The sequence below is a fragment of the Candoia aspera genome, chromosome 8 (assembly GCF_035149785.1).
Source record: "Candoia aspera isolate rCanAsp1 chromosome 8, rCanAsp1.hap2, whole genome shotgun sequence".
Classification (NCBI taxonomy): Eukaryota; Metazoa; Chordata; class Lepidosauria; order Squamata; family Boidae; genus Candoia; species Candoia aspera.
The window spans coordinates 14,102,682-14,119,478 of NC_086160.1; the positions used below are offsets into that span (position 1 = coordinate 14,102,682).

At 40.3% G+C, this 16,797-nt stretch overlaps 1 protein-coding gene across 1 annotated transcript in view; it reads left to right on the forward strand.

Annotated features, from left to right (window-relative positions):
* The first annotated feature begins 260 nt into the window (after positions 1-260).
* The window catches only part of GRXCR1 (glutaredoxin and cysteine rich domain containing 1), a 42,704-nt gene continuing 26,167 nt past the window's right edge, over positions 261-16,797 (forward strand). The window contains exon 1 of the mRNA XM_063310656.1: positions 261-662. Coding sequence (XP_063166726.1) covers positions 261-662 — 402 coding nt within the window. The remainder of the gene's footprint in view (positions 663-16,797) is intronic.

Consider the following 16,797-nt stretch of genomic DNA (forward strand, 5'->3'; position numbering starts at 1 on the left):
GTACACAATGGATCATTAATATTTAACTGAGGATCTCATTTTACAGGTGTTAGTTTAAAGGTAACCATAGCACACAATTGCATTCATTATTCATTGCAGAACAGCACCCTAACGTCTTGGGCATCCTCTTTCCTTTAGTTGGTAGCTTCATATCAGCAATCCTGCTGTCACTGGAAAACAACTTTGATATTGTTTTAAGCGTGAGAAACTGGCTTATGTAATGACAAACTAGACTAGGAAGATGTAATCAGGTTATATCAATGGATGGGACAATGTTTAAGAGTGCCACCCTGGTTGAGGGGGAGAGGCAGCCGAGGAAAGTCAGATTTCGAATCGCATCTTCTCATAGTGGGAGAATTCTGAAGGAGGTGTACACAGATGGAGAAACCTCTGATTCTCTGGATTCTGAATGCACCAGCAGCTCGGAAACGGACCCCAACAGCCACGCAAGTGAATCGGATGGACAGAATAATGGAAATCTAGGCTCTGAATGTGATGAAAATGAGACTGATGATATGTTCACTTTTGTGAGAGTCACCAAAGAAAGGGGATTTGGCACTAAAAGAGTCAACATCCTCAGCAAAAATGGAACAGTGAGAGGAATCAAGCATAAAGTCAGTGCCGGCCAGGTCCTCTTTGACAATTTAAGCAAAGTCTTTGAGGTAAGTGGAACTGCTTTGCTCTCAGTCTATAATCCTTTTCTGCTACCCGTCTCAAATACAACAAAAATCACTCCTTGTTTTGTGCTGAACATTGCAAGTGGCTCTGTGCTTGGGCCAAGCGCGAGAAGGGACCTGTCTCCTGGCTACGTGGATGGGGGCCAGTTTTCTCGGCTGTTGTGTATTTTAATTTTTATATATGTATATGTATTTGTTTTCAATTATTTTTATTCAAGGATTTTTTTTAACAAAGTAAAAACAATACAAATTTAAAGAAAAAAGAAAGTAAAGTAAAAGAAAAGTGATAAGTAAATAGGAAAGGAATGAAAAAAGACAAAAAAAGAAAGAAAAAGAAGAAAAGATATAAAGAAGTGGCTTCTGATCTTCTTTACAGCAGTTATAAATGCATTTATATTTTATCCTCTCTCTCTCTAAGGTTACATCACGGCTCCCTTCTTTTCACAGTCTACCCTTTCTAATCATCAAACCCATAAATCACAAGTTCAGTTTTTTCTGTTTTCAGCAAAAAGTCCATCAGGGGTTTCCAGTCACTAACAAATGTAGTTATTGCCTTTTCCCTAATCAATCAAGTCAATTTTCCCATCTCTGCAAATTCTGTCATCTTCACTGACCATTCCTCCATTGCGGATATTCCAGAGTCTTTCCATCTCTGTGGATATAATAATCTCGCTGCAGTTACCATGTACAAAACCAATTGTCCATAAGTCTTTTCTAGTTGTCTGTCCATTAGTCCCAGCAAGAAAAGTTCTGGTTTCTGATGAATATTATTCTTTAAAATTCTTTGTATCACTGTGTGTATTTGTACCCAAAATTTTCTGGCTTTTCTACAAGTCCACAAAGCATGACATAATGACCCTTCATGTTTTCCACATTCCCAAGTAGATTTGGAGTACCTTCATACACTCTACAAAGTTTTTCTGGTGTCATATACCAACAGTACATCATTTTATAAAAGTTCTCTTTTAAATTATAACATAATGTGAATTTCAGTCCTTTCAGCCACATATTTTCTCATTGTTCCATCTGTATGTTATGACCAAAATTCTTAGCCCATTTTATTGTACACTCTTTAACCGTATTTGTTTTATTTTTACTACTGTTTGCCACCCAGAGTTGTTGTCAAGATTGGTGGCTACATAAAGTGATTGAATAAATTTATAAATCACTGTAGTAGCCTTTTTGCAGAGATAAAGGTATTTGTATTGCAGACATAGAGATGAGCAGCTCACCCACCTTTCAAATATTTCTATATCACCTGCCATGCAATTCACTTCCGACTGGTGTAGAACATTAATGAAATGATTATTTATCTAGTTTTATGCAAGAGCAATCATGGAGCTTTTGGCATCATAAAAACTCAGTGCCATTATTCCTCCCTAATTGCTTCATAGGCAATTTCTTTGAAAACAGCAGATACTGTAGAGGAACTATTTATTCATTTTAAAATGTATTTTATCAAATTTATGGAACCTTCCAACATAACTGATTCTGTGCAGCTTACAGTAAAAACAGCCATTACAGCCCCCTAGTATGATAGCAAGATCAGTTAAAAATGGCAGAAACCAAAAACAAATATGGCCTGATGTAAAAAGATGTCCAGAAAACAACAACTCATTGTGTGGCCTGGGGAAAGAACCAGGTCTTCAAGTCTTGCTTAAAAGACAGCAGGTTTGGGGGTAGCAAGAACCCCTGGAGGGATACTATTCCAGAGGGTAGGCACCACAAGGGAAAAAGCATGCTTCCTGAAACCCATCAGTGGCATTGTTTCAAGGATAGGACTGGAACATGCCCATTCTGCTGGGCTTCTGTAGACCAGGCAGAAACAATGAGGGAAAGATGTCCCCTCAAGTAACCAGGCCCTATGCCATGAAGGGTTTTATAGGTCATAGCTAGCACCTTAAATAGCACATAGAAGCACACTGGCAACCAATGCAGCTGACACAGCTGAAGTGTCACATGAGTATATGGAGGTACCTCCATAGTTGCCCATGCAGCTGCATTCTGGACCAGTTGCAGCTTCGGTATAGTCTTCAAGGTCAGCCCCATGTAGACCACATTGCAGTAGCCCAAATGTGAAGTGATTAAGATATGTGTGAGAAGGGAGTCCCAGTCTAGGGAAGGGTGTAATTGTCATGTCAGACGAAACTGAGCAAAGGCATTTTTCACCATGCTTGTCACTTGCTATTTGAGCAGGAGCTGAGAGTCTAGGAGGACCCCCAAATTGCACAGCAGTTCAGTGTGGGAAAGTACAATCCTGTGCAGTTCTAAAGGTGGCAAATCCCTAAAAGTGGAAGAACCAAGAACCCATAGCCACTCTGTCTTGTCAGGATTGAGTTTAAGCCTATTCCTTCTCATCCAGAAGTTCACAGATTGCAGGCATTGGGATATTATCTTGATAGCATCACCTGTGTTAGCCCAGGGTTGAAATATACAACTGAGTAACATCAGATGATATTAGACCCCATGTTGACAATTTAATGTACAGTAAATGTAAAAGAGGAAAGCTGAGAATGTCAGACTCTGAGGCACCCCACAGATAAGGGCCCAAAGGGTTGACCTCTCCCCCATTGCTAACATCGACTGGAACCAGCTTGAACAAAGAACCACTGCAACACTGTGTCTCCTACTCCTAATTCCCATAGGCAGCCCAGAAGGATACCATGATCAATGATATTGAAAACCAGCAAGAGATCAGGAAAAGCCAGATCGGTCCTACCACCTTCTCAACAACCTTCCCCCAAGTGTCCAATACTGGCTTCTTTAGGAGGGGACATACCACCCCCTCTTTCAGAGCAGAAGGCACCACCCCCTCAGACAGAGAAGCACACCTCACATGGACCCAACCATAGACTACCACTTGGGAAATTTTAATCAACCAGGAAGGGCATAAATCTAATAAACAGATGGTTGGATTGAACCTGGAAGGCCAGGTTCTTATGCATTTCCTCAGGAAGCATGCAGTCAGGCACCTTCCAAATAACAGTAGCAGATGAATCAGCTCACTAAGACGTGCCCAAAGTCTAACTCTGAGCAAATCTGAGCAACTTTATCTGCAAGGTACTTACAGTATTCTTCACAACAACCCTGGAGTTGTTCCTGTAGTTCATCCTTATCCAACAGAAATGAATCACTTTAAATACTTTAAACTAGACAGCTAACTTTGGATACAGTAAGGGCAGAGAATTAAGAACATTTTGCTCCTCTTATGGCCACTATGTTATCTCAAATATGGGTTCTTACATGTGCTAGGTCAGATTCACTCTTTGTCTTCCTCCAGTGATGCTCTAGGTGGTTTTATCTCCTGAAGCTCCTCAGAAAACCAATGAGTTGGTTGCATACAGAAGACACTGCAGTCAACAGCATGAAGAAGAGAGTTTTGATTTTGAGGGTGGCACTATTCTGCAAAATAAGGCTTCTTCACAATTTAAATTGCCCTGTTCACATTGAAGACTTAGATTTATTTCCTTTGCAGCTGTCATGCGCTGCCTACCTCCGAGTAATACACAGACGCTGATTCCGTGAAACAGGCTCTGGTTTATTCGCAGTGTAGATACAGTATAGGAAAAAAGCTGAGAGTGACAGGAGCGCGCCGGTGCGGGGTTTAAATACCCCGCGCCGGTCAGCGCCCCCTCACTCGCGGTTACGTCACCCCTCTTTGTCCAACATGCTGTCCTGCCGGTAGGTGAGGGGTTGCGAGGCCCCGCTGGCGTTCCGGGATCGCCCATCATCGGTTTCCCTATTCCTCCGGTGATTGCTGTCAGCTGGGCGATCTCCGTTGCGTTAGCGCTAACAGCTTGGGTGTGCCTCGCGATCCGTTTAGCCATTGTCTCTTGTCCTTCAGTCTTTGTAAGTTGATGGCTACTTATCTTGAGCCCCTTCCCCTGTTTCCTTGTTATTGTCATGTGTGCCATTGCGCTGATGTCTTCAGCTCAACGGCACTCATGACAGCAGCCTTGCTATGAAAATCATCTTCTTGGAAATTTCTCCACTATTGCTGCTTCTACTTGCAGATAAGTTGGTTAACCTTGGCGACCTGCCTGTTGAACACTAGGATTACAAAGAATTTCACTCAAAATAGTGAAGGGGGTGGAAGTTGTATGGTCACATGGTCATTCCAAGAAGTACCCTCCCCCCCTCAAATAACCCCTTGTGAATGCTGCTCATTTCATCCCCTCAGTGAAATAGCTCCATCGGCCATTTTGAAAAATTATAAATTTTGCAATGGTTCCCAGATCGAGTCTGGCAAATCTTAGATTAGAACAAAATATGCTAAACTGGAAATCTGTCCTCAAGGTGGATAGTTAAATGAAATGGATCTACTCTGGTCCATAAATCTCTTTTTAACACTTAGAACAATTTTCCCAAAGTAGAAATACATACAGGAGCCTGTGGGAGATGCAGAGAGAGACAATCTGAAGAGCCAGCAAGAGACCAATGGCAGCAGAGTTGGATGATTCATTTTTCCATTTTTATTATGCACTTTCTCTAGAATCCAGTCATTACTGAATAGTGAAGATGTGTTCCTCATCAGCTGGTTTGAACTCACACACACATAGTGTCCTCTTGTATCTGTGATGCCACTGACTGACCAGAGTTATTTCCAGAAACATACCAATATTATACTGTTGCAACAAAAGCAATAGGCTCTAAATGCATTAGCAAATAATTGGGGAAATTAAAAAAAAACACCTTGGAGTTAAATGGCAAAATATTAAATTGTTGTTGACTGGTATTTTGTTCCAATTAGAGTTTCAAATGCATGCAAATTCAGCAGCAGGAATTGGCAATACAATAATAATCTCAGCGTTGTTGACTAACTTCGTGGGATAAGTAAAGTGTCAAGATGGGTTAGTAGTCAATATTTTTATTCAGGCTTCAATGACTCTAATTCTTGTGGCCTTTTGAGTGTGAACAATGCGATCTCCATGTGCAAAACAACTTTCTGGATTAATCTAATCTCTCCTGGTATTCCACAGGCCATATTTTTCAGATGACTAAGTTCCCTCATTTCGCTGAAAGCCATTGAATGTGCAAATGAAAATCAACCCCCTGCAGTATTGTCTCTAAATCCTTCTTCCTGGAGCTGCATTAATACCTTTCCAGTTTGAAGGGTCTGATTTTAATAAATCATTAATTTTATTCAATGGGAGCTATGCCTTCTATCAACTAACCTTTGGAAAACATTTATAGAAGCATGCACCTGGTTTTAGAAGCCCAGGAACACATGGTGCATTCAGCTAAACCAGCTACCCACCAGAGATGTAGTGATTTCAGCTGCTCTTTTGTTGCTAACAGTTGAAACCTTGATGTTATTGCACCTGGTTTTCATACAGTAATGACTTTTCTACTTATCACTGCAGTTTGTTTCTTTTCAAATAGAAAGATGCACACAGCTCAACATATTGGAATATCAAGTTGAAAGATTTCCCTCATTTTCAAGTAAAATTCAGATGATTTTATCAGAGATAGGAAAGCTGCACAGACAAGGCCAGACTGTGGTAAATAGCTGGTTTCTTGGCAGCTTGTTAGATGTGGAAACAATGCAGAACAGTTTCGAAAAGAAAAAGACTGTCATTTTATTTGTGAAGCAAATTTTGCACTCAGGAAACATGAATATATTGTCCTCCATTTTTTTTCTTTAATATGAGGCACTACTTTTTAAAATATGAAAGTCTTGGGCCAGTGCAGGTCCCTGTGGCCCCAGACATGTTATGAAACCTGACTATGTTGATCTGTTACATCTTGATGTGGCAGATAGTTGAGTTAATGCTATCCACCAACTGAGCCAGCAGAAAAGTATGCCGGCATTAATTGTACTATCTCTATTGTCAATCTCTATTTTGCCTCAGTATCCAGGCCAGCAAATGGTGCTTTCTTTATTTATTGTAGGCCAAGTTAAGAAAAAGGGATTGTTGGATTCCTCTGGCTTTATTTCCCCTACTGGTGGGAAAAACATCCACCAATTGCTCTCCTTAATATGGGGGGAGGTGAGTTTAGATGGATGTTTTGAATGGCAGATTAGCTACCTATCAAGTTGTTTGATTAACAAGTGGCAGGCATTTATTTATTCATATATCCAATTCATATATTAAGGAAGATTGTGCTGTAGATCAGGAGGGAGCTTGCTCAATGTCCTAGCTTGCTCAATGTCCTTGCAACTTTTTCCAATATCCATAATGTTTCAGTTGTGCTATTTCTGAACACAGGTCTACCACTCTTCTGAAGGAATGCTAAATCCTTATTTAAAAAAAATAGCCCATAACAGGGTCAAAGGGGAAATGGCTAAAGTAGAAGAGAGTTCTTCCAATGTTGTTTACAGCCTTTTCTTCACTGCCAGGCTGTTTCTAAGTGCTGATCTACTGATCTTCTGAAAGAGTGCTAAACTCTTCAAAAATAGCCTAGCTGACAAATAAAAGGCAGGGAGCAGGACACTAGGTGAAGCAGGAGGGAGCAATCAATATCAAGCAAGCTCTATCATTGACTAGTACTGCAAAGGAAAGGCAGGGCTGGCAATAAGTGGTCAAGGAGTCCAGGTCAGGCTTAGAAGCCAGCAATACCCAGTAGTAGCAGGTTGACCGCTGTGGAGCACATGCAGCTGTGACTGGCCCATGTATAATAATAACAGCCATTGCTTAGTACCATCAAAGCAGAAATGAAGTAAGAAAAATGGTGCCATTCTCCCACGACCACCAATAGCAACAGAAGTAACCACACAATGCATTGCACAAATAGCCACAGGAACTGCAGCTGCATGAAACTGATCAGAGTGGCCTTTGTAATGCTGTGCACAAGCTCTCAGAAATAATAAAAGTAGTAAAAACAGAACCAAAAAGCAACTTTTTGAGGCAAAAGCAGCATACAACTTGTAATGCCTTTATGGGTGACAGAACCAGTAACATAGCTGGCAGAACCCAGCTCTATCTCTAGGTTTAAATTGACTTTCTATGCAGCACAGGATGAGCACTCTTTCAAGATAGTATTAAACCCATGATTAAAAATAGGTGTAGAGCTCTTCCCCAGACGTGCTAAACCCATGTCCATAAGGAGCTTGCATAAAATCTGAGAAGTAGTATGGATGTGGTTAGCACTGTTCAGGGAGATGCCTCTGAAGAAGTTGGGTATCCAGTTTCTCCAGCAACCAAAACCAAAATGACCATAGAGTGCAGTGCCCAGAGTGGAGAGATGGGCCTTTATTAGCCTCAAAGCACCATCAGAAGCTGGGCAGATCCCTGGGCAGTCAAGCATGCCAGATGGTATCCATGGCATAAATTGTGGGAAAACACTGTACTCTAAACAGGAACAGCTAAGGTTGTCTATAGGTATGGGCAGTGCTTCTCAACCTTGGCGACTTTAAGATGGATGGACTTCAACTGCTGGCTGGGGAATTCTGGGAGTAGAAGTCCACCCCTCTTAAAGTCACCAAGTTGAGAAGCACTGGGTATGGGCTATGACTAACAGAAAGGCAATGTTATGAGGACATGGCAGAAAAAAAATCAACTACCCGGTCTTATTTGCACTGTGGTTAGGAGCCAGTAGGGAGAGTCCCATGTGATGATTGGCTATCTGGAAACTCAGAGCAAAGACCATCTTTCATTTTTTTTAAAAGAAAGTGCAATCTAAGCAGGATACTGAGGAACAATGGCTCTGAAAGAAAAAAAGTCAGAGGGTGAACAGAAAGTCCATTTCTGGGACGTTTGGCAGATTCTTCCATGCTTTTCAAAATGGCAGATTGTTTTCCTCAGAAAAATAAAATAATCTTGCTTTGGACAAAGTAGATGTGCAAAACTGGGCTCTTCACTCTACCAAGAAAGTGGTTCTACTGGATGCGAGATAATTTATTCTTTCAGACTTTCCTTTTGATTAATCCCAAAGTCTGAAGTAGAGATAAAGTTGCTATGGAAACCCATTCCCCTTCATCTTCTTTTGCTTTCTTCTACAAGGAAGGAAAGCACAGTTGCCATGACAACATCTTTCTACATCCTCTTGGTGTGAACTAAAGCAATCAGGAAAAAAAGAGTGACATAACAACTCCTGGTTGATCCTTTTCGTTTGCTTTTATATTATGGGATTGAGAATAAGGGTCTATAATGGCCGTCCAGATGGTTGTTCAGCCACATCAAAGCAGCAGGGAGTTGGATACTGTTACATGTTTTCACTTTTAAACAGAGAGGTGGATTTTCTCCTAGTATATAATAGTGCTGTGTTTGGAATTTGGCAATTTTGTTTCAGTTCCCAAATGAGTGAGACTTAATTAGCCAGACTTAATTTTTAAAATCCAGATTCCTTATTCTGTTCAGGAACAAATGCATAACCCACAATTAGGCAATACTCTTCTCAGCAAAATGTTAGAAAATGATGAGTAGGTAGGTAAGTAAGTAAGTTTATTGTTGTAACCATAGGTCATCACATGTAATGTACCATAAAATACAATAAAATAACACTAAAATAGTAATACTGTAAAATAAAGTAATAAAAATAGTATTAGATGTAAAAAGGTTACAGCAAGATAAAGCCAGCACTGCAACTAAGAACTCTTTCTTTCTAAGTTTAAATGCCAGCAGAGCAAAAGTAGCAACTTGGTTGCTGAGAGTTGGGAACACCTCTGCAAGAGGTAGTGAGTAAACTTAGGTGTTCTCTAGAACTTTTTATCAGTCTGGATATTAAGCAAAGTTGACATGAGGGAGAAACAGAGGAAAAAACAATGTTGGCTTGATGCTGAACCAATAAATCTGCTTTCTTCAAGTGATGATGGAAAAAATAATAATGTTATGTTTGAATTTAAATAATTAAAAGCAGTTAATTTGAATCGGTTCAGTATGGTAAGCTAGTAAATCTTGTTGATATGGATCAGTTCAGTATAAGGAGAGCCAGTCTGGTCTAGTGGTTAAGATTCTGGGCTAGAAACCAGGAGTCTGTGAGTTCTAGTCCCACCTTAGGCATGAAAGCCGGCTGGGTGACCTTGGGCCAGTCACTCTCTCTCAGCCCCACTCGGTGCAATGTAGACTAGCCTCCTTGCAGTGCACCCCGGGCAATGTGACTTGTCATGGCTAAATAGTCTACACATCTGGCTGCTGGACCTCACAAGAAAAAGCAGCATGAACACCAAACTGCTATGCCATATGATTAAAAAAAAAAGTTCAGTGTACTGTAGTAAGCTAATAAATATTGATATTCAGAATGTAGATGAAAGCCTATTGATGACTCAAGTAGCCATCAAACCGTAATCATTGATCACTGTGATCTTTGTGCTGTGGTAGCTTTGTAGAAATAAGGCTCTGTGCATCACATATATATGGATTCTATATTTATGCAAGACTTCCACAGTAAGGGTTGAGTTTGTTGCCCCTGTAGAGTCCTTGGTGCTCTCTGAGCCTTGGTGTTCTCTTGCAGATGTTTCATTGCCAGACTAGGCAACATCTTCAGTGTGAAAAGGGAGTGAAACGTCTGCAAGAAAACAACAAGGCTCAGAGAGCAACAAGGACTCCACAGTTCAACCCTGAGCTACATACTTGCTTTGTTTGTTGCCCCTTTTGCATGCTGTAAGGCTTGCTTTACCATTCCTCCGTAGTTCCTATCTGGCTACCACACCAGTTGCAGCTTTGAGAACAAATCTAAGGATTCTCAGTCCAGAAACTTTATTTCTCTCTCTCACTATTATCAGTGTTTCTTTGGTATTCATAATATTCCTTGCAAAGGTGAATGAGAGAGAACACAGATATTTTCTCCAAGTTTATGGCTACAAGCGTCCCATTTCATTAATATTAAATGCAGCTATAGTTTGTTGCTGACCAAAAGCCATTTCCTTTGTTTGCTGTGCTTTGAAAGGTCACACTGTGGAATTGTGTAGCCGTTACTAGAAGTTTGAAGAACAAGCAAGGAAGAATTATTCTTCTTGCCATTGGGCTTTACTATAGAAGTGAATGCTGTTGGCTATAGGCCCCACTTGGTCCATTAGAAGTCTCAGTACTCTGTCTATCCGTTCTGGCCCACTGCCTTCCATTAAACAGTTCAGCATCAGTTGAGTCTGCCACTGGCTCCACTGTCTTAGGGCACAAATGTCACCAAATATTTCTGACAAACATTCAGGAGAGACTTGTCCTCCCAGATTGGGTCAGGAGAGGGTTGAGTCCATGAGTTGAATGTGTTTCTTGTTGATTGGTTTACCCTCAGTGGCCATTTTTCTTTTGTTTTATGTGTTTCATTTACTGCAGCTTTTATTGTATTGATTTTTGTGTGTGTTAGCTGTCCATAGTCGCTTATGTGAGATGGGCAGCCATAAATAAATATTGTGTCTCTGAATAAAGGAGATTTGTGTTAAGTACGATCTAGACCATGCTAAGAAATTAAAAAGAGTAATCTGAGTCAACTCCCCCGGTGGCTTTGACTTTGTACTCTCTTTAATCCCAAAGGAGCCATCACTACTGCTTTTGCCAACTCTTCTTACTTCCGTGATTCTAAGGAGGTCAGTACAACTGTCTTCTGTCCCAGGAACTAGCTATATAGCAATTGATCTAATTCAGAAGAGAAGGGGGGAAAATCAGGGCTTCCCAGTGTGCTCTCAGCATTTGAGGAGTCACTTTCTGAGGAAGCATCAAGAGAGGCACTACTCATCTTAACACAGGCCTTATTCCTCTGAGTATATTTATTACTGAGACAGGTGACAAGATAGCTCTTGGTTCTCAAGTTCATAGTTGTACACCTGGCATTGACCTTGGGGCCCTTGTCAATGGGAGATACGATCTGGATATGATTGGTCAGCATATTGTGACCCAAATCACTATGGTGAACTCATCTCATGAGGTTCTGGTATGGTGTTCCATCACACACCACACCACACCCCCCACCCCATATATTAACAGTCTTGCTTGGAGGCTGCATTGAAGTCCATGGATGAAATTATTGAGTCAGTAGAGCAAGAGTTGGTATTTCAACCCTCACTGATATTGCCTACTATCTCCATTTATCTGGTGGTGTTGATACTTAATGAACTGCTCAGTATCGTGATATCAGTCTATACTACAATCCTAGGCAATCTGACAACTGAGAATTACAAATCAGGTCTGATGCCTCAATATCAGTCTAGCCATCCCCTTTTCCCTGGATCCCAGGGTGGATTATCAATAATCAGAGCAGTAATTATATATGGCTAAAGCATTGGATGCAGAAGCCCATCACACTGCACAGGGAATTGAAGATTGTATTTCAAGTTGAACCTTCTGTCTCAACAACCTAGTAGCAGTACCAATTTTGCAGACACTTCTGAAATGGCAAAGCAAGGATGGCAAAAGCCAGCTTCGTTACCATTTCTTACCATATTACTAGAATCCTTATATAACCTCAAGGAAGATGGCTGCCAATTTTTTATTTCAACATCTTGCACTCCTAACTGGTGGAGTGGAGTGGAGGTTTCTCAAAATCATCCTAAGAATGTATTGTATTCTATTCTGGTAGTTACAAAAAGCTGTAAGTTGGATACAATAAGTTGATGGGCATATTCCATAGCACGATTTTGTTTTAAAATCACTACCTATCAAGACGGTATGAAAAGATAGCTTCACTGTTTTGTGGGAAAAAGTGTTTCTTTTTCATGCAGTAGTTAGATGACTTGATCCAAAGAAATATTAATATGTTTTCTGGAGCATTTGCAGTATACCAAGAACTTGGCAAACATCTTTCTCTTGGAGACAAAACAGATGAATAGAGCCATGTTTACATAATCAATTGTTGCTCTAATGCCTTAGCTGATAAGGTTGCTCTTGCCATTATGCAAAGATGTGTTTAGCTGGACTAATTTGAGAGCTCAGACACTGTGTGAAAGACCTTCCATTTGATGAGGAAGACTCCTCAGTGTCTGGAGAGATAACACAATGAAATGCATGGAAGAATTGAGATGGTGCCTGCTAGGAATATGGATCCGACTGTTGCAATGGCACAGTACTGATAAAAGCCTTGAGCATCAACTAGTTGTGGTCTTGAGCATCATTAGTATGCTTTGTAAAGCAGCAGACATTTCAGGCCTCCCAGAACTTGAACCTGGCTTGGTCTTGGCCACTATATGGAAGAAGCTTAGCAATCTGGAACTTTTCACTTTGTATTGGCACTGCAGAAGATTGGTGTCACTTTCCCTGATCAAATGTTCCCAGAACATCTTAACATTATTATCCCTTAATAAAGTTGATGAGTCTTGAAGGTGGTTCCATCTTCCAGCAACCCGTGTCAACCAGCGAGTCAGCAACAAGGGGGAGCCAGGTTGGAGTGTGAATCATCTTGTTTGGGCTAGATGCCCATTGCCCCAAGGCCATTGGGGGAGAAAATGTTCCAGCCATCTGCTGGCATGAGAAGGAGGGGGCTCATACCTAAAGGGGCAGTGGGGGGGAATTTGAAGTGTCTGTGATTTTAAAATGTAGAAACGTGTGGGAAATGTCATTCACAACTTTCTCTTTGTACTGAACGCTTTGCTTCATTAAATAGATTTCTAAGCAACCCCTTATGAGTTGTAACTGAGTAAGGCTCGAGTGTTCCAGTCATTACAATTGGTGAGGAATTAGTGGGGTGGACCTCTTTTTTCCTCTGCACAGGCAGTGCAAGAAATGCCTGTGCAGAAAGGATAATTTAGCTAGTTGAGGCAATTTGTGTTTCTGTGTTGCAGATTCCTCCAGACATGCACTGAGAAGAAGTTAGTGAGCTTTGTGGATTTCATCATTGCATGGGGAATCACGCTAGCTTGTCTCTTATCTGTATTCCTACTTGTAACCACCTCAAGATAAGAGGACAACATCAGCTCCCTAATCTAATGCCTGCCAAGGGAAGGGGGAGCAGTAGCTTTCTAAGAGCAATGTTCTCATAAATAAAGGTCACTTATCTAGATTTCCAAGAATTGACCAGATATGTCATCAAACCATCTCCAGATTTCAGTTTACTTTTTTTAATAAGCTAAAAAAAAAAATATCAGTATGTTTGTGGCTTGTTTATCTGTGAATGGACAGGGTTATCAAAGATTATTAGCATCGATTTACTTCTGTTTCTTTAAAAACATTATAAGGACTATGTGGAAGAATACAGTGACTCAAAGGAGCTGAGTTATGCTTAGGATATTGTCATGAGCACTGATGGTGAGCAGGAGGGGGCCCCTATCTAGGGGGGAAAACACATGCGTAGTTTAGAGACTTTGAGCTGTCATTCAAAGAGACACAGAACAGACCTGCCTTGACTTTTGGGGTTTATCTGTCTGGGTTTTCCCACGCTTCTTCAGTTTGTTAGGATTTTCTGTCTAATGTAGCAGTAATAAAACACTAGAGACCTATTCCTCATCTCGGTGTGGTTCCTGCCTGTTAGGACAGATATGTTCTGTATTACTGGAGGTTAATATCTGGAGAGAGGGATAAATTATTTTTATTTAGCTGGCATAAATGATGCAAGAGCTCAGGAAAATTATAATGGATGGGGTGTCACTGCATTCTGTTTCTCCCTGCCCCTTTTATGACCAATAAACAACTGAATAATAAGAGATATTTGAATCACAGTACTAGTACTTCATTGTGTGGTAGCCAGACTTTTTGATTCTGAATGAGCCATCTGATCCTCTCTTCCTTCCCCCACTGGCTTGGCTAGTAGAAAAAGACTGAGAGCAAGTCTTTTTCATGTATCCATGAAGGTGGCTGGTTAGCTTTTGGCTGTGATTGGTCACTGTTTTTTCTTAGTTGCTAATTGTGCTTGCTAGCCCATTTGGGTCTTGGGGAGGTGAAAATGTGGATCTGTGTCAAATAATTCAATGTTATTCCAGTTCCACTGGTTGTATGTCACAGCCAACTTTGGCTGGTTTTCTTCTTTATGATTCAAGCTCTGCCTAAAGGCCTGGGAATTGTAAAGGTAGTGTTTAATTATGTGTGAGGTGACCAAATGTGCTGTTGGTGCTGTTCTTTGTTGTTTGTAGTTGTTGCGAGCCTCTCCTTCTCCTTCTTCCTTTTGTTTTCTTCTCTTTCTTAAATTCAAGCCCCTGTATGCATACATACAAATTTCAGCCCTCATATGCCTCAAATCTGCTGCATCATGTGCCCTTTTAAGTTTTTAAAGGTTATTGTCTTGAGCTTTGGGGAGATGGCATGGAAATGATTCTTTCCAGTCCAATGGAATGTTGGAAATAAATTATGTGAAGGATCTTGAGATTCTGTCTGTCAATCTGTCCGTCATCAGGGTAACTCCTCCTATACAATGACTCAATGAGACCATAGCCATCTGGATCTTATCGTATTTGGTAGCTCTGTGAAATTGTTTTACAATGTGTTTTATATTGAAATTTTACTATATATTTATTGTTTTATGTTGTAAACTGCCCAGAGTTCCTCTGCTCGGAGGAGATGGGCGGTGACAAATTTGACAAATAAATAAATAAAACAAATAACTCTGAAAATTGAACAGAACTGGATCAGATTTGGTGTGTGTGGGTAGGGAAGGAGCTGGCAAAAGAAAGATTGACTTTGAAAGTGGGCCAAATCCAGAGGAATAAGAGCCCCCCAAAACCCTCCATTGGATTCTAAGAGGAGAGACAGTTGGGCAGCCACTCAGAATGATGCTGACATCTCCATTCTAAGTCCCCTTTTCACTTCTCCCCTGTCATGTGACCCAAAGTGAAGCTATTGTTAAGGGCTTGGAAAGAATTTCAGAAGTCACCTGCTGCATGTTTTGTCTAATTTCATGTTAGAATTTTGGTGTTAAGGAGGGGCAGGGAACTTGCCATTTTCTACTCAGGACTGATAGTTTGTTACTGTATGAAATGTAGAATTTGAAATAACCCAAAATAACCCAAATTTGAAAAGACCGAATTTCAGTTTCCTAAATTGGTGAAATCTTAGGGTAATTATTAAATCTGTACACAACATTTGTAATGTTTTTAAAGTACTGCTTGGCAGAGACTACTGCAGAATGTGACAATTTCATCAAAATGATGAAACAGTCACTGTGACGGCACAATGCAATCTCTGCCCCTTTTGAGTTCATTCTTGTGGAAACCTCCATTACGTATAATATAATTTTTGTTTTACAGATGGAAAAGTGGAGTTACTCAAAGCTTCCAGAGTTAGAATCCAGAATGGTATTACACTAGGGAAGATAGATCTATAAAATGTAGTTTATTCGCCCAGTTTTTTAGTTTTCCATGTTTGTAGCAATTTGAGACTTAAAAACGATAGCAACAGAAAAAAACTGCTTGAAAATTTATATGACTTTTGTGCTTTCTTCTAATATATGTATATTGTAGGCACCATTCCCAGTAATTATATTTCCAAAATTCATTCTTTCTTTCTTTCTTTCTTTCTTTCTTTCTTTCTTTCTTTCTTTCTTTCTTTCTTTCTTTCTTTCTTTCTTTCTTTCTTTCTTTCTCCTAATGTATTTATTTTTGTATTTCACAGTTTGTGAAACTGAGATTTTCAACATATACAGAAGGCAGTTTGGGATAGCATTATGAAAAGCAATTGTGTAAGTCTGCATTTAAATGCAAACTGAACAGATTTGTCTCTTCATCCCAAAATTATTGCATATTCTACCACAGATCATGAGTTCATATAGTACCTCAACCATCAGTGCTATAATCAGTTTAATAAGCAGATAAATATGGCAAGATCTTCTGTGTCATTTGAGATTGATATAGGTGAGCGAACTAGAAGCAACCCTGATATACAAAGTTCCCCTTGAGATAATTGATTCCTTTGTCTGTCTTTTGAATCTGTGACTCTGGTGGGCCGTGAATTTCACCCTTTTTAAAGTTGGCTGCTCTGCTCTCCAGCATTTTAAAGGTAAATATAAGGGGGGAAAAATCTCACAACATGTACACAAAACTCTTCACCATTTCTTTTCTTCGAACTCAGCCAAACAAGTCCCTGTGAAGCTAGTGAGAGAGAAACCCATGCTACACTTGACAGGAGAGATGATAAAAGCCATCTGGATTGCTAGCTTACATTGCTAGCTTACATTTTATCAGCATTGATCTAGAAACATGAGAAGCATCCTCAACTTTCTTTTTTTTAAAAAAAGAGTATCATCTAGGCAGTGTTTTCCAAATTCGGCAACTTTAAGATGCGTGGACTTCAACTCCCAGAATTCCCCAGCCAGCAAGGGGAAT